Genomic DNA, 24,014 nt, shown 5'->3' with positions numbered 1-24,014 from the left:
GTCAATTGGGAAAAGAGCAAGATCTCCCGGTTCAGACCATCTCTTTTCTCGGCATGAAGTTAGACTCAGTCTCAATGGTAGGGTGCTTTACAAATGAGCACATGCAGTCGGTGCTGAATTTCCTCTTGTCATTCAAAATAGGCACTGCGGTCCCTCTAAAACAGTTCCAAAGGCTCCTGGGGCATATGGCATCCTCAGCCGCAGTCGCGCCGCTAGAGTTGATGCATATGAGACTGCTCCAGCATTGGCTTCAGACCCAAGTCATGAAATGGGTATGGCGCCACGGCACGTATCATGTGATCTTCGCCTCCTTCTGCCATCAGTTATTCAACCCCTGGACAGATCTCTGCTTCCTACGGACAGGAGTCCCCCTGCAGCAGGTGTCAAGATGCCTCATGGTCACCACAGATGCCTCCAAACAGTGTTGGGGCACCGTGTGCAATGGGAACGCAGCCGCCGGTTCCTGGTCGGCCCACGGCTGTGTTAGCACATCAACAAGAGTTGATGGCTGTACTTCTTTTTTTTCCCATAGATCCGAGGCAAGCACGTCTTGATCCAATCAGACAGCACCAAAACAGTAGTGTACATAAATCGTCAAGGCGGGTGCACTCTCGTCATAAGTTACAACTCGCCCGCCATCTCCGGTAGTTCAGCTGATCTGGGACCATTATGGCAAATCACAGGTAGACCTGTTCACTTCCCAGGGGAACTCCCATTGCTCGCTCTGGTACTCCTTCAGGTCAGAGGCAAGCTCTCTTGGGACAGGATGCGTTGGCACACAGCTGGCCCCTGGGGCTACGCAAGTACACATTTCCCCCAGTGAGCCTACTTGCACAGGTGCTGTGCAAGGTCAGGGAGGATGGGAAACAAGTTATTCTAGTGGCCCCTTACTGGCCCACCCGGACTTGGTTCTTGGATCTCATGAGCCTCGCAACAGCAACTCCCTGGCCAATCCTCTGGAGGAAAGACCTTCTTTCCCAGGGACGGGGCACCATCTGGCATCTTTGCCCAGACCTCTGGAACCCCCACGTCTGACCCCTGGATGGGATGTGGAAGATCTGAGTGGTCTACCACCAGCTGTCGTAGACACCATCAACCAAGCCTGAGCTCCCTCCTCCAGGAAGCTTTACGCCTTAAGGTGGAACCTGTTCGCAAATTGGTGTTCTTCCCAATCTGAAGACCTGCAGAGATGTGCAGTCGGGTCAGTGCTCTCATTCCTACAGGGAAAGCTGGAGGGGCAGCTGTCCCCCTCCACATTAAAGGTATATGTTGCCGCTATATCGGCCCACCATGATGCGGTGGACACTTAGTCCCTAGGAAAGCATGACCTGATTATCAGGTTTCTAGGAGGTGCCCGGAGGTTGAACACTCCCAGGCCATGCCTGTTCCACTCATGGGATCTGTCCGTGGTCCTTGCGGGCCTCAAGAGAATCCCCTTCGAGCCTCTAGAATCAGTTGAGCTAAGTGCCCTCTCCCAGAATATGACCCTCCTGATTGCACTCACTTCCATCAAGAGGGTTGGAGCCGCAGCTGGCGCGGCCTGCTTCCATGCTTGCCACATTGCTTGTTCCCACCCCCCAAAAGAATCCTTGGTTGGATGCCGGGAACCTAATAAAAAGAATATGCTGTCTTAGTGGGGTGTCGGGGAGGGTCAAATCAAATCACTTTATTGTCACACGACCATATACACAAGTGCAACAGTAGGTGAAAGTCTTGTGTGCAGTTCTGAGTAACATAGCTGTCATGACAGTGACGAGAAATACCAATTTACAATAAACAACATATTTACACAACACAATTTACATATCAAATATACACATAATTACACAACACAATAATAATATACAATGTACAGTAAACAATTCACACAATATAGAATGGACATACAATAAAAATAAAAAATATATATACAGTAGTTGTATTGTGGAGAATATAATTATGACAGTCCAGTGTGAGATAATAAGATTAATAAAGTGCAGTGCTGGTGTATATTGATCATGAGAGATCAAGTGTTCAAAAGTCTGATTGCTTGGGGAAGAAGCTGTCATGTAGTCAGCTGGTGCAGTTCCTGATGCTGCGATACCGCCTGTCTGAGGGTAGCAGTGAAAGCAGCCCATGACTCGGGTGGCTGGAGTCTCTGATGATCCTCCGAGCTTTTTTCACACACTTCCTGTTATAGATGTCCTGGAGGGAGGGAAGCTCACCTCCGATGATGTTTCTGGCAGTTCGCACCACCCTTTGCGGATGTGGGTGGTGCTTTTGCCGTACCAGGCGCTGATGCAGCCAGTCAGAAGGCTCTCTACAGTGCTGGTGTAGAACCGTATGAGGATGTGGTGGTTTATTCCAAACTTCCTCAGCCATCTCAGGAAGAAGAGGCGCTAGGGAGCCTTCTTCACAACGCCCTCAGTGTGGACGGACCATGTGAGTTCCTCGGTGATGTGGACACAGAGGAACTTGAAGCTGCTGACTCTCTCCACCGGTGCTCCATTAATGGTGACGGGCTGTGTTCTCTGTCTTTCCTCCTGAAGTCGACTACAAGCTCCTTGGTCTTACTGACGTTGAGGGAGAGGTTGTGCTCCTGACACCAGCGCGTCAGAGTGTGCACCTCCTCTCTGTAGGCTGTTTCATCATTGTCAGTGATCAGACCTACCACTGTTGTACCGTCAGCAAACTTAAATGATGGCATTGGAGCTAAGTGATGCCACACAGTCATGTGTGTATAGGGAACACAGGAGTGGGCTGAGAACACAGCCCTGCGGTGCTCCAGTGTTGAGACTCAGTGATGAGGAGATGTTGCTGCCCATTCTAACCACCTGATGTCTGCCTGACAGGAAGTCCAGGATCCAGCTGCACAGCGAGCTGTTTAAGCCCAGAGCCTGGAGTTTCACATCAAGCTTGGAGGGCACTATGGGGTTGAATGCTACAAACAGCATTCTCACATATGTGTTCCTTTTTTTCAGATGGGAGAGAGCAGTGTGTATTGTAGATGCAATGGCATCATCAGTGGAGCGGTTGTTGCAGTAGGCAACCTGCAATGGGTCCAAAGAGTTGGGCAGCACATAGCAGATGTAATCTCTGATTAGCCTGGGGGGGGGCTCAGAGCAACAGGATGCCAGTCATTTAAACAAGTGATTTTTTATTCGTTTTGTACAGGCACAATGGTGGACGTTTTGAAGCATGTTGGGACTGCAGATAGGGAGAGGGACAGGTTGAAAATGTCCTTAAAAACACTAGCCAGTTGGTTCGCGCACGCTATGATGACGCGGCCCGGAATGCCATCTGGACCCATGGCTTTATGGATGTTCACCAGTCGGAAGGATCGGGTTACATCCGCAACAGAGACAGAGAGTGAACCATCCTCTGTAGCGTCGGTCGCGAGTGCTCTCTCCACGAGGGTGGTGTTATTTTTCTCGAAACGAGAATAAAATGTATTAAGCTCATCCGGGAGAGAGGCAGCGGTGTTCACGGCGTTTTTATTCCCTTTGTAGTCCATGATGATGTTAATTCCAAACCACATTCGGTGGAGTCGGTGGTGTTGAACTGTCCTTCAATTTTGTGCCTATACTGGCGTTTGGCTGCTCTGATAGTGTTATGGAGGACATAACTGGCTTGTTTATGCTCCTCCGCGTTCCCAGAATTAAAAGCGGAGGTCCGCCATTAACCCATGGTTTCTGTTTGGGGTAGATCCGTATTTTTTTGGTCGGAACAACATTCCCCTGTAAGCAGGCAGAAGCAGAACGGAAGAGTGATCTGATTTGCCAAATGGTGGGTGGGGGGAGGGATTTTTAGCCATCCCGGAAATTAGAATAGCAATGATCCAAATCCCAGTCCCCTAGTGTGTTGAAGCTGATGTGTTGGTGGTATTTTGGTGCGATTGTTTTAAAATTGGCTTTGTTAAAGTCTCCGGTAACAATGAACGCGGCCTCAGGGTGCGTGGTTTCCTGCTCACTTATACTCCCATACAGTTCCTTGAGTGCCCGGTCTGTGTTGGCTTGTGGGGGATGTACACAGCAGTGATAATGACCGCTGTGAATTCCCTCGGTAGCCAGAATTGTTGACACAGAAGCATGAGAAATTCCAGATCAGGAGGGCAAAAAGACTTGATAAAATGTATGTTCCTCTGATCACACCATGATTTATTGATCATAAAACATACACCACCACCTCTGCTTTTACATGAGAGGTCTTTCGCTCTGTCCGCTCGGTGCACAGAGAAACCCGTGGGTTCGATGGCTGAGTCTGGCTGAGTCTGGAATCTCTACAGAAATCCAAGTTTCCGTAAGGCAGATAACACAGCAGTCCCTCGTCTCTCATTGGAAAGAGATCCACGCTCTCAGCTCACAGAGCTTGTTGTCCAGAGACTGAACATTTGCAAGTAGTATACTGGGTAGCGGGGGTCGATTTGCACGACATCTTACTCTGATGAGAACGCCAGCTCTTTTTCCCCTTTTCCTTCTGCGTTTCTGCAGCCAGGCAGCCCAGACAAAGGGCTCCGCTGGCGTGTTTGTAAACAGCGGGTATTGAGGAATTTGAAGTCTGGTTTTCGGTGTGTAATTGCAGAACCAATGTCCAAAAGCATTTGTCTGTAATATACAATAAGGCAGACAACATCCAAAACAAAAAAATGAAAAACTGTAAACAAAACAAACAATAAACTGCAGTGTTGTGTCGGAGCTCGCAACGCAGCAGCCATACTCGGCGCCATCTTGAGTATAATACAGTCTGATGGTCATGCTTCTTGGCATGCTGTAGCTTGCTGCAACAGCATCAGCAGATCACTTAACACGGCTCTAAATTCAAATTACACTTCAAATTATGAAACAAAAATAAAACCAAAATATTGAAGTGGTCAAAAAAACTCCAAACTCCAACTCCAAACATTTTATACTCTCTAAATTCTTCCACCGGCCCCTTTTGCAGTGACTTAAAAATCACTTTGGGTGGAAAAATACTAGTACAAATTATATCACAAACTGCAAATATAAACATAATAATTGAAAAAAAAAAAAAACATGGCCTATAGATAATTTTATACAAATCTTATAAATGTTTGTTTCATTAAACGGATACAACTCTGATGGCCATAATTTGATGTTTATCTATATTTTCAGTGTTTGTACATAAACATTATTTCCATCTTTGGGGGAGTCTCTAAAACTACAAATGTAAGAACTAAATTAAGAATTTTTGCTAAAAACTTTTTTGAAACTAGCAAAATAGCATATTGCAATTTGTGCCACTTCATTAACTTACAATACACCCACAGTTTGCACGCATACACCCACAGATAGCGTAAATGTCTAGGTTACTGTTGTAGCCTCCATTCCCTGATGGAGGGAACGAGACGTTGTGTCGAGTGAAGCGACACTAGAGATCCCCATTCAATCATGCCATGCGCTGAACTGTGTACATGCGCTGCTGATGCAGGTGCGGGCAGGCAGGTGCGTGCCAAAGCGACAGGCTGCGTCAGACTGCACGTACGCTTCCCCAATGCTCCACAAAATCGTCATAAACTTCTTAGGTTCCCGGCACACCGCGGGGGGAACATAGCAATGTGCCAAGAATGGGAGCAGGCCTGAAAGGACTAAGGAGAGATCCCATGAGGGGAACAGGCAAGGCCTGCGAGGGTTTAGCCTCCGGGTGCCTCTAAGGAACCTGATAATCAGACCATGCTTCTCTAGTGACTTACCATCCACCGTCCTTCCCTAGTTACTCCCCTCCAACCTCTCTTGCAGAAACGAGAGCACTGACCCAACTGCGCATCCCTGCGGGTCTTCAGATCGGGAAGAACACCAATTTGCGAAAAAGCGCCACTGGTTTGAGCGGCGCCCAGACTCAAAGAACCAATCGTCTAGCCGTGAAGGCTCTGGGAGGATGGAGGGTTCCAGTCCATGCCCAAACTGACAGTGGCCCGGGCAAGCATGTCGACCATCTGGGCGTCAGCCTCAGACTGGCCGTGCCGACCCGAAGGTGGCAGTCCAGTCGAATCTTCTGCGTCAGATGCCGGAACGCTCTCCGATGCAGCGGCAAGCTCATCATCCAACTCGTGTGGCTCGTGGGAGTAAACAGACTGACCGTTGGGCGAGCCGCTCTCACCTCGAGCTTGGACCATCCACAAACGCCGCCTCAGTGTGATCGCTGCCCAGACACAAGGCAGCGCCTGTGACCGTCAGGAGCAGTTGTGTCGAGTGAAGCGACATTAGGGGACTTCTTGAAGGCCTAGTGTCGCTTCACTTGACACAACGTCGAAGTGAGCGACAAACGGGGAACACTCCCACCACAACCACTTGCAGTTTGTGTGGGCACAAAAATGTAACTTGTAATTAGGGCTGTAATGAAAATTGGATAAGACGTAGCTCACGGTTGTTGTGTGTAGTGCTGCACTTTATGCCCTCACAAAAAAAAGAGCCCAAAGGCAAGAAAAGTAATCCATGATACTCCAGTGGTTTAATCCATATCTTCTGAAGCGATATTATAGGTGTAGCTAAGAAACAGATCAATATTTATATAAGTAATTTTTTTTTTTACTGTAAATATACACTTTCACATTCTGGTGTGTAAGTGACTTCCACATTCAGTCACCTACGGGTTGGGGCTGGTCAAAGGTAAAGATTTATAGTAAAAAAGGACTTAAATATTGATCAGTTTCTCACCCTCACCTTGTAATGCTTGGTGTGCTTGGTGTGCTTGGGAGTCAAAAGGAGACACTGGAGTAGGAACTTTCAATCCTTTAATAACAACAATGGAGCAAAACACTGGAGCAAAACACTGGAGCAAAACACTGGAGCAAAACACTGGAGCAAAACACTGGAGCAAAACACTGGAGCAAAACACTGGAGCAAAACTATTCAAACATAACAATTTATAGGACTGACAGAAACTAGGAGAAACTGAAGGGTATATATACACAAAGGATTAGACAAGGGAATGACAAACAGCTGGGGACAATAACGGAGTGATCAGGGCAGTGGCTTATGGGAAACGTAGTGAGGGAGAGAACTTCAAAATAAGAGTCCTGGAAAAAGGTGCAGACTGAACGTGACACACCTATCATATCGCTTCTGAAGAAATGGTTTAAACCACAGAAGTCATATTGATTACTTTCATGCTGCCTTTATGTGTTTTTTGGGCCTTCTGAGTTCTGGCCAACATTCACTTGCATTGGATGGACCTACAGAGGTGAATGTTCTTCTAAAATCTCTGTTTGTGTTCTGCAGAAAAAGTCTTATGAAAGTAAATCATGAGAGAAGTTTATTTTTGGGTGAACTATCCTTTTAAAGTATGTCCCTTTTGCTGATTTCAGTATGATGGCAGTTGATAGTGGCTCAATTTAAACCTTAAAAAAGGACCTAAATGTGTCATAAAACAACAACACAAAATGTAAGTTATTTTACTGTAACAAATCTGGACTTTTTTCTGGACTACCTCTCCTTAGCTTCTCCTTAACATTTCTGTATCAGTTTAAAAATGTTTACCTTATCCTGTGGCACGATTGATAGCACGTTGCATCAGCAGACTCAGGAAATGAACTAGGAAGTGATCATGTTTACATAATCATGATGACCATGATTCGGAGGATCCATTTTCAGAAAGCTCATATGTGCCCATTGTTCAGAAACACTTCCCACTTTAGCCACTGGGGCAGTAGTTTTAATTTCGGTAATCACAGACCAAGTTTAGCTGATGAACATTCAACCTAAAATGCCAAATTTACTGTAATATCAGTTTACATTTAAAAGGGCAGGCCTTTAATGTGCTGTTCTTACATTCCTGCTACACAGTTCCCAATTTTTAGTTTTTTAACCCATGATTTATTTATTATTTACTATTTTATGTAAAAAAAAAAAAAATAACAAAACATTGGTGGTTAATCTATGGTAATCTAATGTTGAGCAGTTTGTAATAATACAATTCAGAATATTTACTCATCTTGTCTTTATTCTTTTTCTTCTCTTTCAGATATCAGAAAGCAGCAGAGGAGGCGACAGCAGACAAGAAAAAAACTGTAAGTTCTGCCGATGCACATTAATGCGGGAAAAAATGACTGTATTGACAAGATGACAAAATACTGATTGATGTGAGGGAGATAAGAGTTCAGAGCTGAACAAAAAATGGTGGTAGCGACGATAGCACAGGACACAGTGTCTACCCCTTTTGAACTGAATAATTACATCGGATGCACGACAATGGCTCAGTAAGATTTTCCAATAATCCCTACGGTATAGTACCAAAAACCCAAAACATTTGTCTTTCATTGTTCAGGAAACAGAATGTTCCACACCACATGTTGTGCCAAAGCAATTTTGGCTCAGTAAGATTTTCCAATAATCCCTACGGTATAGTACCAAAAACCCAAAACATTTGTCTTTCATTGTTCAGGAAACAGAATGTTCCACACCACATGTTGTGCCAAAGCAATTTTTTTGAATACGCCAAAGAGTCACAGTATTTTCACTCTGTAGAAATTCAACCAACCAGTTGTTTAATTCTAGTTGACTCTGCTCATTAAAAAGTAAAAAAATTAACAAAAATACCCCCTGAAAACACTTTTAAAAATACTCTTAGTATCTTTTTGGATTGTGTAATCTTGGATTTACAGTGACACCTACAGTGACACACATTGAAGCAGCATCATTCAAAATCATTAGCTTTCAGTTATAGAGGCCATTGTAGAAATGCACTGTACATGTACATTGAGACAGCCTTGATTAATTTAATCCAAGAGTAAAAGTGTCCAATATATGGGTGGTTACTGACATGGGGCAAATTCCAATTGAAAGTGATCATCACTATGTCCCACTCACTTCGAAGGGCAGATCTCTTGATGTTGGCACTCTGAAGGGAACATGAAATTACTGTGAGAATGTACTCTTCACTAATATTTTTGTAAAAGGGCTCTTAGTGGAAAAAATTATGTTCTTACTCCCCCCTCCCCATTACTTATTGCAATTTACTGGCTTATAGGTTGCGGACACTAATAATATCTTGATTATACAACTGTACAACAACACAAGAAAACTGCATTTTATATTTCCGTACACTTTTGCAAGTAGGGGGCACCCAGATTTGACCCAGGGACCTCTTGATCTTTAGTCAAATGCACCACCACTGAGCTATACCCCCACTGCCAGCCTGTCCTAAACAGAATCAGAATAAGATTTCTTGCCAAGTTCGTATGTTTATCCTGTTCTACTCGCAGGTAGTGTTGTATTTGGGTTGAGTTGAAATAATTTGGAAGGTTGATGTCTTCCAATTAATTTAATTATTCCTAATTGTTTTAATAAGTATGCATGCATTTGTATAACCTTTTAGAGAGACTACATGAATAATTCATCTGCCATACCACATTGAGTAAAAGGATAAGTACAAATGGTGAACATAAAATATACACTTATACTATACATTAATGTAACTTCTAACCTAAAACATTGAAATTGAATGCAGGATATGTAATGTTTTGATGCAAAGAACCTGAAGTTGTATCATCAATTCCAGTACTAAACCATTGATGTAAGAAAATGTCTGATAGTTTGATGAAATTATAGTGCTTTAAGGGCAGTGTGTCATTCATTTAGAGAAAATTGTTGTAGTGAATCAATCCTGAAAGTGTTTATGTGGTGATGTCTTGGACAGCTATTCTGATGTGTCATAAATTACTGCATACAGTAAATTGTTCAGACATGTTCTCTCATGTCTCTTCATGTCATAGGGTTGGGTCAGTTTGACACTTTGACACCAAACTAGTCTCATTTAATCACACTACCTACATATATGTATAAAAAAAACAACTTGTTTTACATATTGCATCAGTTTCCTGGTGAAATAAACACTTTTGCCCCATTCCTTACACAATACTGTCTCATGACATCAAAACATTTTTACTAAATACTATATTTTTATAATAGTGCATAACTTTTATTGCGATGCATTTTATTGTTTGCATTACATAAACATTTACATCTACAAGCTTGTTCTAGTGCAATAAAATTACACAGTAGCTCAACTGAGAGTGTTGCACTTGCAATGCAAAGGACTGGGACTGTACAAATCAGAAAAGAGTTGACATGTGAGCCGAAAGTGTCATTGAAGCACCACAAAATTACCTAGATGCTTCAGCAAATGTGTTTTTCATGTCATATTTGCTCTTATGACACCATTGGTTAGGCTTAGGTTTAGGGTAGGGAGGTAGGTTTTGTTGATTTAAAACTTGAAAAAACCTAATCTGTTTGGGAGGACATTTAACTAACTTTTAGCTCCACACAGTGGACATTTCATCTGAACTGAACTGCCGCAATATGTGTACTAAAGTATGTAACATCATACTGTATGTCGACACAGTCAAATAATTTTTAAACAAAATTTTCTGTCAACTGTTTAACTGTTTCATGTATGAAATATTTTTGAGTTAATATAATCTAAGTTGTTTTTATTTATTATCTCTGTCACTCTTTCTGTCTCACTCAGTCTGTTGACAGTTTGCCTCCGTTGCGATCAGGAAATCTGAGTGTACTGAAGAAACGTTGGGAGAACCAGCAGAAAGCTGTTCCTCAACTGAACGTGGCACCTGTGAGCCTGAGGAGCCAATCAGCTTCCTCCAAACTCAGCGGCCTGCCAGAACCATCCATGTCCTCCAGCAGACTTATGCGACAGGATAGTTTGAACCAGAAGCTGATGCCCTGCGAGAAACCTGCAAAAATAAAGATGGACATGGAGACTAAACAAAAAAGGGAGTTGGAGAAGCAAGAGGAGAACGTAACTGAATTAGATCCACTCTCTCCACCGCTGGAGAAATCAGCTGTGCCTCTCAACAACCTCAAAATGATGTTTGAAAAAGGCAAAAGCAAGGTGAGATAGGCACAGTTTCTTTATTTAAAGTAGGTCACCCACAAATTATAATTTTCTTATTATTTACTCACCCTTATACCATGTCAAATTCGTATGATTTCCTTTCTTCTGAGGAACACAAATTAAGATATTTGATGGAGATATGATGTCTTTATATCCATAAAAATCAAGTTAGTGAGGTCCAAAATTTCCAAGCTCCAAAAAGGACATAAAGGCAGCATAAAGGTAATCCATATGACTCCAGTCTTCTAAAGTGAAACAATACTCAATTATTGACATCAGCAGTCTCCTTGGCATGATCGTGTTTTAAAGTTCCATTACACTTCATTGCGCTTGACATTGAACACGCTCTCTGCTCATTTACACAGGCTGTAGATGCACATGCATCAAGCACAAGGAAGTGCAATCGAGCTTCAAAATGTGATCACCCCAAGGAGACTGCTGATGTCGAATAATATAATGAAAAAGGAGTTATATTTTGTTCTGTTTATCTTCCAAAACCTTTTGTGTCACTTCAGAAGACATGGAATTTAACACTGGAGTGGATTACCTTTATGTTGCCTTTAAGTCCTTTTTCGAGCTTGGAAGTTTAAGACCCAACTGATTAGGACTGCATGGTTAATCTAAATAAAATTGAAATCACAAAATTATATTGAGACATTATTAAAACATAAAGGTCTGTGATTTAATTAAATAAATAGTCTGCTCGCTTCAAAGTTTATGTGCGATGTGCTTTCCTGTCTGTTTTATGTTTGTGTATTATTACAGTGTTTTCAGAGTGTTTCTGTGCTTCACAACTCCATCTCATGCTCAGAGTAACAGATGTGCTCTAAGGTCGGGTCCTTTTGCTTTGCTTACGTGCGCTGAGTGTATTATATTTTAAGCCAGGGGTGGTCATTTCGACGATCGTGAGACTACCATTGGTCGATCTTGATAACAGGCCAAAAGGGAACGAGTATAGAGAATTGAAAGTCTCAAGGATTTACTTTTTATTTCCTCACTTCTGCAGGCAGATTGCAGTTTGACTGACAGACTGCTTATGTGTGCACGCTTTACATGCTAGTTGTAATACTGATACATGCCTGAACGGTCAAATACACTTCAAAATTACACCAAAATGCACATGTTTGTGAGATATATGTTAACACAGTCAGTTATGTTAAGTGAAGTAAACAGTTTGATGAAAAAGCTGATGTGTATCAAAACATCAAACATGATGTATGTAACAATCAGTCAATATAGGAAACATGAAAATGATACAACCACGAACTGCTCTTTACTGAATAACTTTAGTGCCTTTAAAAAGTATTAATGTATTGAAATCATACAGTAAAGGCCAGTAGTAGTTTTGTGTCACCTTTCATTTAATTCTGAGCATTTATTTAAATACTTGGTATTGCTGTTAAAAACAATTAAAGCTGTTGAAAAAAGCACAGTTTTCTTAATTTGTAATTGTTTTGTTCTATAGTTTTCTTAATTGTTTTGTTTTTTCATTTGTTTCTATTTGTTGCTTTTTTTCTTCTTTTTCTTGTCTTCAATAATTACTTGAAAACATACATTATTAACAAATGTGGCAGAATGACCCACCCCTCCCTCCCTCTTATCATCAATGTGGTCCTCTGAGGACTTCCAACTTGGAAATTCCTACAAAATATTGCTTACCACTTTTGCCAAGATGCAGAGGCCTGTCATCACACAAACATTCCAAAACCAGAAAGATTAACAAACTTGGTACTACACCTTGACATTTATAAAAAAATATCTCTCTATGAGGCAAAGGTTCTGCATTACATGATGATAGCAAAGACACATGTTCTAATCAGCTACATTGTAATCTTTCTAAAAGTACCTGTAACGCAAATGCGAGCATTGCAGCATAATTTATAACAGTTGTTCTGACGTGTCTCTAACAGAGTATGTGAGTGGAGTGGAGTGGAGCGGCAATTATTTCCCCTCCACACTCAAAGCATTCTTTAATCACTCCGCTCCAGCTCCACTCCGGGTTGTCCATTTCCCGCTCCTCACTCACTTCACGCTCCAAGGCAAAATTAGCACCTAACTACCTCTCCACTGTAAAGTTATTTCATTATGCTTTTGAATATCACAAATTTCCATGCAGAAGGTGTATTAAATAAAAAATGAATACACAATACTAGAAGAAAAGCTACAATGTGCTATATTAGAATACTAACATTTGCCCAAGGCTAAATTAAATAATTTTTATAGCTTACATTTCGAAAAACATATCAAGAGAAAACAATGACGCTCCGATTTTTTAAAAACTGCCGCTCCACTCCTCTCTACAATCCCGCTCCACTCCTCACTACAATCCCACTCCACTCCTTTCACATACTCTGGTCTCTAATAACAGTCTAACACCTGCTAGGCTCATTTAGGATCATTCCAATTTTATTTTCTTATATAATATTATGACCATCATGCAATGAAAGATATCCAGTAGAAATCCAAGAAACCCACATCCAAGTTTCATGTAACACAGCATAATGATTAAACATTCATTCTGATAACAGTTACATCTTGGCAACCAATAAAATACATTTCAAATTTTAGCACCTAATAACTCATATTGGGAATGGCTGATGGTTATGAAACTTACTATGCACAAGAAGGTTGTCTACACAAACAGTCTATACAGTTTTGTGACAATCGGCCACACAGTGGTGCAATAACTTTATAATTTCCATTTTTGCTAATATCTTCCGAACGTATAGGCTAGAATAAAATTATTATTCTTGTTCTGCCTTAAATGTGTCTGTGTGTCAGAGACCGTAAGTCATATTGATCCCAAACAGGATGGTTCCAAACATCCCCACCCCACCCCCCACACTACTACTCAGGTGCATAAATGCAAACCCATATGACCCTAGGCACTTTAATAAACACTTTTACATTTTGGCTCATATCTCAAGTCAAGCACTACAAAACAAATACCTCTGATTTAATTTCCGTGTTTAATTTGTTTCCACTATTTTGAATTGTTTGAAAAAACTACTTTTTCGAACTCCTCCTAGAACTTCTAGTTAGTCGGATCAGCACAAAATTTGGTATACATCATTTACAGACCACCCTGACAAAAAAAGGTCATACATCAAATCATTCTGAAGTTATTAGCGATACAATACCTTGTTTTTAATGCAATTTAAGTAATTGATCAATATCTACTCAACGTAAACTCCAAACATAACCATACTCGGTAAACATAATCAACAGGATGTTTAGAAGATGTCAGCAACATTTCGTACAATTCAACCCCTTGGGGGCATTACATCTAAAAAACTGTGATAACTTTGCAGCCATTTGAGTGACAAAGTTCAAATGAAATATGCATCTTCTTTGGTTCAAATGCTAACATATTCTTAAAAAATCGATTCGACAAATTAACAAAAATGGCCGCCAATGGCCAATCAAATTTCAGCACCTTATAACTCGTATTGGGAATGGCCGAGGGTTATGACCCTATGACTATACACAAACAGGACATGAATCCGCATATATATTTTTGTGACAATCGGCCACGTGGTGGCACTATAATAAACAAATCCACATTTTTGCTAATAACACCAGAACAGTATAGGCTAGAATATATTGTTTTAGTTTCTCCAAATCTGTTAGTGCCCCTAAATTATATTAACATATGGATTTTTGTTTCTGCATGAAACATTTTCTTCCATTTAAATTTTTTTTAAAAACCTACTTTTAACTCATCCTAGGCCAGTTGTCTGATTCACACAAATATTGGTAACATCATCTGCAGACCCTCCACACAAAAAGATAAAAAGAGAATTTTGCAATGGGCACGCAGCCGCCGGCTCCTGGACGGGGCCTTGGCTGAGTTGGCACATCAACTGCCTAGAGTTGCTGGCTGTAATCCTTGCCCTGCTGAGGTTTCTCCCACTATGTCGGGGGAAGCACATAAATCCCCAAGGTGGCGTGCGCTCTTGCGACATGTAGCAACTCGCCCGCTATCTCCTCCTTTGGAGCAGCAGTGTCTCAGGTCATTTCGCGCCACTCATATCCCGGGCAACCACAACATGGCAGCGGACACGCTGTCATGACAGGCTACACTCAGAAGAGAATGGAGGCTCCACCCCCAGGCGGTCCAGCTAATCTGGGAGCGGTTCGGCAAAGCACAGGTAGACCTGTTCGCTTACCAAGAGACCTCCCGCTGCCCGCTCTGGTACTCCCTAGCGGAGGCTCCCCTCGGGACAGACGCACTGGCACACAGTTGGCCCCGGGGGCTGTGCAAGTATGACTTTCCCCCAGTGAGCCTACTTCTATGGGTGCTGTGCAAGGCCAGGGACGATGAGGAACAAGTCACTCTGGTGGCCGCCTATTGGCCCACTCTGACTTGGATCTCACGCTCCTAGCAACAGTCCCCTGAGGAAGGACCTTCTTTCTCAGATATGGGGCACACTCTAGCATCTGTGCCCAGACCTCTGGAACCTCCATGTCTGGCCCCCGGACGGGATGCGGACGATCTGGATGTGGCCTACCATCTGATGTCATAGAAATGATCAACCAAGCCAGAGCTCCATCTACCAGGCAACTTTACGCCTTGAAGTGGCGCTTGTTCACGAATTGGTGATCTTCCCGATCTGAAGACCCGCAGAGATGCGCAGTCGGGTCAGTGCTCTCATTTCTGCAGGAGAGGCTGGAGGGGAGGCTGTCCCCCTCCACCTTGAAGGTTTATGTAGCCTCCCTATCTTCTCACCATGACACAGTGGACAGTATGTCCCTAGAGAAGCACAATCTGATTATCAGGGTCCTTAGAGGTTCCCGGAGGTGAAGGCTCAGAGGCCATGCTTGTTCCTCTCATGGGATCTCTCTGTGATCCTTTCAGGCCTTCAGAGACCCCCTTCGAGCCGCTAGAATCAGTCGAGCTCAATGCCCTCTCCTTGAAGATGGCCCTCGCTTCCATCAAGAGGGTTGGGGACCTGCAAGTTTTCTCTGTCAGCGTCACTTGCCTGGAGTACGGTCCGGCAGACACCCATGTCGTCCTAAGACCACGACCGGGCTATATGCCCAAGGTTCCTACGACCCCCTTCAGGGACCAGGTAGTGAACCTGCAAGCACTGCCCCGGGAGGAGGCGGACCCAGCCTTTTCGTTGCTGTGTCTGGTACATGCTTTGCGTACCTACATGGACCACACGCAGAGCTTTAAATGTTTTGAGCAGCTCTTTGTCTGCTTTGGTGGACAGCGGAAAGGGAACACTGTCTCCAAACAGAGGCTTTCCCACTGGGTCATTGACGCCATCGCTTTGGCCTATCACACCCAGGCCGTGCCGCCGCCTTGCGGGTTCGCGCACACTAGACGAGAAGTGTGGCATCCTTGTGGGCACTGGCCAACGGCACCGCCCTAGCAGACATCTTTTTTTTTTTTACAATCTCAGGGTTGAGTCGGTCTAGTCCCTTGTACTCTCAGGTCCGAGCATGTAGAACTCGGGAAACGTCTGACAGGGTGTACCGCTTGCACATAGCACCTTTCCCCTCCACTGAGGTGATCACATGCGCTCTTTTCCCCAGGAGAGTCCACTAGATTCGCGTTCCCTGAATGTTCTTCATCCCTAGCCCTCAGGTCCATGAATTCAGTAGAGGAATTCCTAAATAGTACTAAAAATGTATCTGTACTGGAATAGGTGCTCAACAGGATGGGCCCTTGTGCATTAATCCCTCTGTGTGTATTTTCCGTGGTACGGTCCCCCTATTGGCGGACCCGCGTCTCCCTTGGGCAGTCCCCTCTGTCCACCGGTCGCCGTGTTTGTAGCAACTCCTCCCTCGTAGCAGGTAGGATCTAACACCGCGCCTTTCCACATGTGGCCTGAAAACCCATGTGATGTATTTCGCCACTCTTTACCTCCCCCCAGCCTGGGCAGGTGGTGGTCTCCACAGGGTCTTTTCCCCCTGAAAGAATTGGATTTAGAAAAGAATGCCTTACCCGATGCGTGTAATAGCGTTAAGATGGCCTCAGCCACTTTTACTCTATGTGAGAAAAATAGAGAGAGAAAATGTGCGGCTTGCGCGGCCTGCTCCCATGAACCTGGAGTGTCCTCTATTGTCGCTTCACTCGACACAATGTCTCGTTCCCTCCATCAGGAAACGGAGGTTACAACAGTAACCTAGATGACTGTGTGCATCAACAACAAGACATTTGTCTCCTAATGAAACTACCATCCTGAAATGAATTCCCAAACTCATGCACATATGCATAGTAACAGGAGAGTTTATTCGTAATATGTCAACAAACAGCATAAAAGACGAGCTCATGCCTGTAATTGCACAAATTTACACAACAGTGGAAAAACATCCAAAAATAATAATGAGACAATGGTTCAGGAGATCTGGGTGATGTTTTTATTTTCTAATTATTTTTTGTCTGCTTCTTCCAAATGTCTTTCACACCTCTTTTGCTCTCTCTTTCATTGGCTGTTGTTTATTGCCGATCTCTCACTTGTCTGCATGAGTATGCACTCCTGATGTCTCGTCAAATTTCAAGCAGGTAATACTTATATTAGCAGAGTAAACAGATGGACCAGTGCATATGAGATGCTTGATTTTGATGATCTTTTTCAAATAATAATCCCTCTATTTGTGCTGCTTTACCATCACCCATGGTGAAGATAGGGAAGCTGAAATCTGCACTCTCACAGAAACTGATATCTCATGGACCAGCGACTTCTAATTATTATCAAAATTAATTTTACATTCTGAGGAAACATGCTAAATTTAATACATTTCTGATGAAAGGGGGGCTAACAGCAAATTTTAAATTATCAGGCATTTCAACTGACAGAAGATGGCTGTAATACTATTTTTTCCACTAGAGGGAGCCTAAGTTCTTTTAGATGTCTGAATAACGTATTTATGTATTACATAAATACATAGACATTTATTTGAAGGTACACTTATGGTACACTGTTTGCAAAGAAATCGGTCATCTCCAAAATGCTTGTAGATTATGAAATTTCACCTTAATTTTATATATCATACATATTTATCATGTTGCCAGACACTATTAAATATATAGCTGTCCAATTAAAATGAAGAGACAATATTATTAGTTTGTTTTAATAAAATCTATAAAATAATATTTATATAAAGACACTTATTTAGTGTTGTTATAGGAATGATAAAATAAAAACAAATGTGCCTAAGCACAAGCATATACGTGTTCATAAAGAGAGCAAATTCTTATGTAACATCACACCACCTCATAAGCAGTGGCAGTCACTTGCTTTATTATTCCTGCACTGACCTCTGAGTAGTAGGCTAATCCTAGTTTACTGTACTCTTTCTAGCACTTTGTCTGCAGTAATGTGACTATTTCGTCTGTGTAGTCGTAATACTGTAATATTATTTTTACAAATATTATTATGTATGCAAGTAAGCACTCTAACAATCAACATTTCATTGTGTTCTACTTAATCTGATGTATGTTGCCTTTTTTTTTTTTTTTTTTTTAATATATTGTGAGATAACACCATGAAGGGAGCTATATGCAGTGATTATACCCAGTAATGCAGTAAATTGCTTTCCATATAGCAATGATTATTGTTATTCCTAAATTATTCCTGATTTTTGCAGAATTCTTGCTGATGCTTAAATTCAATTTATGGTGCCTAAATGTTCTACTGAATATTCTTAGTTAATTTATAAAACAAAAATATAATTATAATTATATTACACATATCAAGGCCCTGACTACCCAAATCCAGTCTTCACCCAGCAAACACATTATTTTTAGGGCTGTAGATTTAACGCGTTAATTCAGTGCGATTCATTTTACAAAAAATAATGCAATTAATCAAATGAGAAACGCAAGCTTGTACTACCACCTGTTTACTCCAGAGGGCAGTAAGTGAAATTTCAGCTGTATGAGCAATGCGCAGTTTTACAGTGAAGAAAACACTTTAGTATGCAGGACAACACAAACATGCGTTCTTGCGTTCAAAACACTCGAAGGAGTGCAAATGCGATCTAATAGAACTCAAGATGTGTTCAAAGATTGAGTATTAAACTATATTTAACTTGACACAGTGACCTAAATATTTTATATTTATGAAACAACGCACCCGAGACACTACACAAGCATGTCTGACATAGGTGTAAATTGATGGGTCCTTAAACAAGCCCTCATAATAAATCGAATTTGATTGACAAATTCACTTGTGAAATGGGTTGCTATGAACTGTGTGCCAATGATTGGATTATGATCAATAATATGGTAGTAAACAATACATTGTATTCTAAAGCCTTATCAATGATTAACTCTTCTGCTACAGGAATAATGCATTGTGATTACTATAATATTTTTTATATATATATATATATATATATATATATATATATCTTAATATTTAAATATAACTATGTATAATTATATATTGATATAAGTATGTATAATCATTATATATTGAATTATTGTTATATGAGGGTCTTTCTCAGCAACTATTTGTAGTTAATTAATCGATTAATTAATCGGGACACCATGTAATTAATTCGATTAAAAATTAAATCGATTGACAGCCCTAGTTATTTTATTAAATTTAACACATTTCAAGTCTCTTAGATCAGGGTTCTCAACCTTTTGCAAGCTGGGCCCCCCAAAGCTGGTTCATTGCAGTTGGGGCTCCAGTGCCCCCGCCCCGCGCTTTATTGTTGTTGTTATTATTATTATTATTATTATAATTGGCAGTAGCACCAGACTTCTAATGTGAGCTTGCAGGCATTATTATTATTATGAGTAGTAGTAGGCCTATCATCATTACTAGGCTATTGCTATATAATTATATGAGGTTACATGCTTTATTGTTGTTATTATTATTATTATTATTATTATTATAATTGGCAGTAGCACCAGACTTCTAATGTGAGTTTGCAGGCATTATTATTATTATTATGAGTAGTAGTAGGCCTATTATCATTACTAGGCTATTGCTATAATTGGGAATTGGCACCAGACCTCTGATATTAATTTATGCTTTATTATTGTTATTATTACTAGGCCTAATAGTAGGCATCATCTGCATTTTTACAGAAGCTTGCTGGTAGGTGACGTTAAAGTGAGACCTGAGTCTGCTTTGCCTTGCAAAGATCCTCGATTCTTGGCTCAATGTTTGATAAACATAGCCTCAAATCATCCTCGATTTGTGCACAATTGTGGTATTTCGTTTTGAGTGCAGTCATTTTTGAGAATCCTGCCTCACACAAATATGTCGACGCGAAAGGAAGGAGAATCTTCAAGGCGACGTCACAGAGTTCAGGGTATTCCTGCATCAATGCTGCCCAGAATGACGAAAGAGGGCAGGAGCTAAAGAGTTCCTTCAGTCTACTGTCACTCTTCAGCTCAATAAGCTGTTCCTGCATATCAATTGATAGCTCATTTGCTGTGCACACAAACGGATCTCGAACCCACGCAAAAGAGCGATAATCCTCTTTAAAGTACGTCGCAAATTGTTTTCTCATTGCTGACAGGTGCTCAGACGCTGATTGAAATAGGGAGGAGAAATCGTGTGACGTGCCTGCATCAGTGATAAAGTCTGCAAGGCTGGGGAACATAGCGCAGTTCCCTCGACTGATGCAGCCAGGCCAGAGGTCTAGTTTTTATGTGAAGGCGTGCAATTTGTCTGCAAGGAGCAAAATATGAGTTTCGCGGCCTTGCAAAGACAGGTTGAAATCAAACAAATGAGCGCCGTTTTCTAAAGTCTATGAGCGCAGCACACACAAATAAACTAAATTGACATACTGCAGTTAAATTTCAAAATGTGGTGTTTTTATATTTATAACATTTGAATACAGTTCAGCAACATACATCACACCGACCTGACGACCAAGAGAGCTGACAATTGACCATCACTTAATTTACCATCCCTCACGATTGAAAATGTGACACTGATTTCATATGACAGTTCAACAAACAAGTTAATAATATTAAGTCACTTACATTTTAGACGAAATAATGACTGTTTTGGTCTATTTTAGCAGCGAAAATAGATCCGATGAATCCAAACAAAGATCACAGCATAGCCATAACGCATCTCACAGCAATACTCAATCGTGTTTTGAATGATTCAGTGTTGTGAACGAATCGGTTGAGTCAAAGATTCAATGACCCATTCACAAACATCTGTCTCATTCTTGATGAATCGGCCGTTTGAACGAATCGTTTGAATGAACGACTCAATGACTTGCTTAATGAAACCGCTTATCACCTGCATTTGCGCTCACTATCGACAAACCAATCAAATTTGTTCAAAACTTTTTTTTTTAAATCAGTCCAAACACATTTTAATTTGTATTCAGGAGTTATGTATATACAAAACTATAACTTTTTATGACAGTAGTTTAGTGATAAAAAAAATGTGCCCAAACATTTTTTTTTTCCAGTTTTTTTTCCCTTCCATCGTAGCCTACTTGCGCCCCACCGGTTGAGAACCACTGTCTTAGATGATGTATTTGGTGTTTTATGCACACCAGCAAGCAGTTTCATATTGTTACGAAAACAACACAGACACAGATGGATTGTTGAACCCAATAGAGGGAGCTTTATTGAAGACAGTAAAACACACAGGTGCATTACCAGCAGATGGATGATTAAATGACTTGCAGTGACAGAGTTCATGTTTATTGGAGAACTGTAGATAGAGCAGCACTCAGAAGAGCCGTAGGAAGATGAAGAGCACTTGAGGAGATCAGGGAGAAGGTAAGGATTTTGACGAAGTTCAACGTGAGTATATCCACAAATTGATAACAGGTAAGCTCTAGTGATCCTTGTGGAGACTAGAAAACGACTTAATGGCAGGGGTGAGTATTTATAAAGTGAATGTGAATATGTGTGCTATTGAGACCAGATGTGTGTGATTAGTAGTCCAGGGAGAGAGAACGGAGTGTGGAATGAGTGGGGCAGTCCGGTGTAGATGTGACATTACTACTCTCTGGAGGTGAACGTGTGCAGCGTCCCAGACCCTCTTGCTCTCTGTAAATCAATGGTTACAGCTGGAACATTGGATGGTTCTCCTGACCATGGGAACATCTGTTGTTGGAAACCGAGCACACACTGATACGGAGTTAGGCCGGTGGCAGGTTGGTATAACAAATTTTGTGTGTATTCGGCCCATGGGAGGTACTTGTTCCAGCTGTGTTGGTTTTGGTTGCAGTACGTCCGCAGGAAAATCCAATCTCCTGATTCTTCCTTTCTATCTGCCCATTGGTCTGCATGTGATGTCCAGATTATGGACTCACTGACACACCTAGGAGGGAGAAGGCTTTCCATACTTTTGAGATAAACTGGGGACCGCGGTCAGACATTATGTCTTCCGGTAGGCCAAAATTCCTGAAGACAAGATGGAACAGTGCTTCCGCAGTCTCCAGAGAAGTGGGAAGAGGTTTTATGGGAACCAGATGACAAGCCTTAGAGAATCAATCTACAGCTACAAGCCCACAGGTGAAGCCATCCGAGGAGGGAAGGTCTGTGATGAAGTCCACTCCTAGGAGCGATGAGGAATGGGCAGTAGAAATAGATTGCTGGAAGGAAGATGACGATGAGATTTTGAGATGGCACAGTCAGGACAGGACTGGACAAAACGTTGGATGTCCCAGGACATACAGGGCCAAAAGTAGCGATCCTTAAGGTGCAAGAGGGTCTGAAGGATTCCAGGGTGTCCCATGCCAAGGGAGGAGTGGAAAGTTTGAAGATGGAGAGGAGTGGGAACATTGATACATCCTTCAGGGCACAACGGCAGAGCTGTTTCAGTGATAGAGGCCTCTGCGATTTGATCATCCATGGTCCAGTGGATCGGACTGACTATCAGGGAGGGAGGTAGAATGGTCTCTGGAGTGGATGTGATGGGATCTGGAGCATGAAGTCGAGAGAGGGCATCCGCCTTGGTGTTCTTGGACCCTGGATGATATGTAACATTGAAATGGAACCTTGTAAAGAATAAAGCCCACCGGGCCTGGTCAGGGTTCAACCAGTGAGCATCTCTAATATTCTCCAAATTGCTATGGTCTGTGATAACTTGGAACAGATGATGGGAACCCTCAAGCCAGTGGCGCCACTCCTCAAGTGCCAGCTTGATTGCTCCGCCGGGGACATCTTATGGGAAAAGAAATGCTGTAATTCTGTCACTGCAGTTGGTGGTGGCAAGACTGGACTCCCTGGACCTTCTCTTGGTCCATCTTCACTCCCTCTGGGCTAATGTTATATCCCAGGAATTGAACAGTAGGCTGATGGAATGTGCACTTTCTGCTTTGAGGGACAAACGGTGTTCACGGAGCTTCTGCATGACCAGTTTTACATGATGAATATGTTCTGGAAGAAGATTAGGATATAGTCTATTTATAGGATTATGAAGCATATTGGCCAGGCCATACCTTATATTCATAATGTCCGGTGGGCGTAACAAGGCTGTCTTCCACTGTAATGTAATCTAAATATTTAGATTACATTAAAAGACTACTTTTACGAACTAGTCCTTGGTTTTTTCGCTCAGTCCCAATGATGTGGCCCAAAGTGCCACAAGATTCTCTGGAATCTATTTATGAATAATTATTAAAAAACATTTTACTTACTATTTTACATGTCGACGGCATGAAAAATATAAGTATTTGACTTAGCCACTGCTGCTTAAATAACTATAACTCTTAAACAGAATGAGAAATTGTCACAGAATTTGGCACACTTATGTAAGGGCACATTCTGAGGACAAACATGCAAATAAATGGGGATCAGCCACTTGGAGGCACTTTTGTCACTATAATAACAAAAGTTTGAAAAAATTTTAAAAGTGGATGTAACGTTGCCTCTTTTCTGATTGAGTTCATATAAAACTATCTGTTTTAATTAACAGAGATTACATCCGCAACTCAGTTGATGTATATATATTGAGTGAGGACACATTGTTTGCATTTTGTTTATGGGAATCGACTGCAAAAGACCTCAACCAACTCATAAACTCAGTCCCCGCATATTCTGGAATCATTCAATAATGAATATGCAAAAAAAAAAGAATCATGACATTTAATGTGTCGCCATGGCAACAGTATTTAAGATATCAAGAACCCCTTCTGATTTTAAAATTTGCAATGCCTTGATATTAATCTGTATTTTTTTTTATCAATTCAGGCAAACATAATAGTTTCTGTTAAAAGTG

General features: G+C 41.8%; 1 protein-coding gene across 2 annotated transcripts in view; it reads left to right on the top strand.

Annotated features, from left to right (window-relative positions):
• Nucleotides 1-24,014, top strand: part of lima1b (LIM domain and actin binding 1b) — a 106,997-nt gene that overhangs the window by 20,184 nt on the left and 62,799 nt on the right. For both annotated transcript variants that reach the window (XM_052111696.1, XM_052111695.1), the window contains exons 3-4: nt 7,960-8,005; nt 10,465-10,845. In XM_052111696.1, the coding sequence (XP_051967656.1) occupies nt 7,960-8,005; nt 10,465-10,845 (427 nt within the window). The remainder of the gene's footprint in view (nt 1-7,959; nt 8,006-10,464; nt 10,846-24,014) is intronic.

This window comes from Xyrauchen texanus, chromosome 39 (assembly GCF_025860055.1).
Source record: "Xyrauchen texanus isolate HMW12.3.18 chromosome 39, RBS_HiC_50CHRs, whole genome shotgun sequence".
Lineage (NCBI taxonomy): Eukaryota > Metazoa > Chordata > Actinopteri > Cypriniformes > Catostomidae > Xyrauchen > Xyrauchen texanus.
This window is presented reverse-complemented; position numbering and strand designations above follow the sequence as displayed.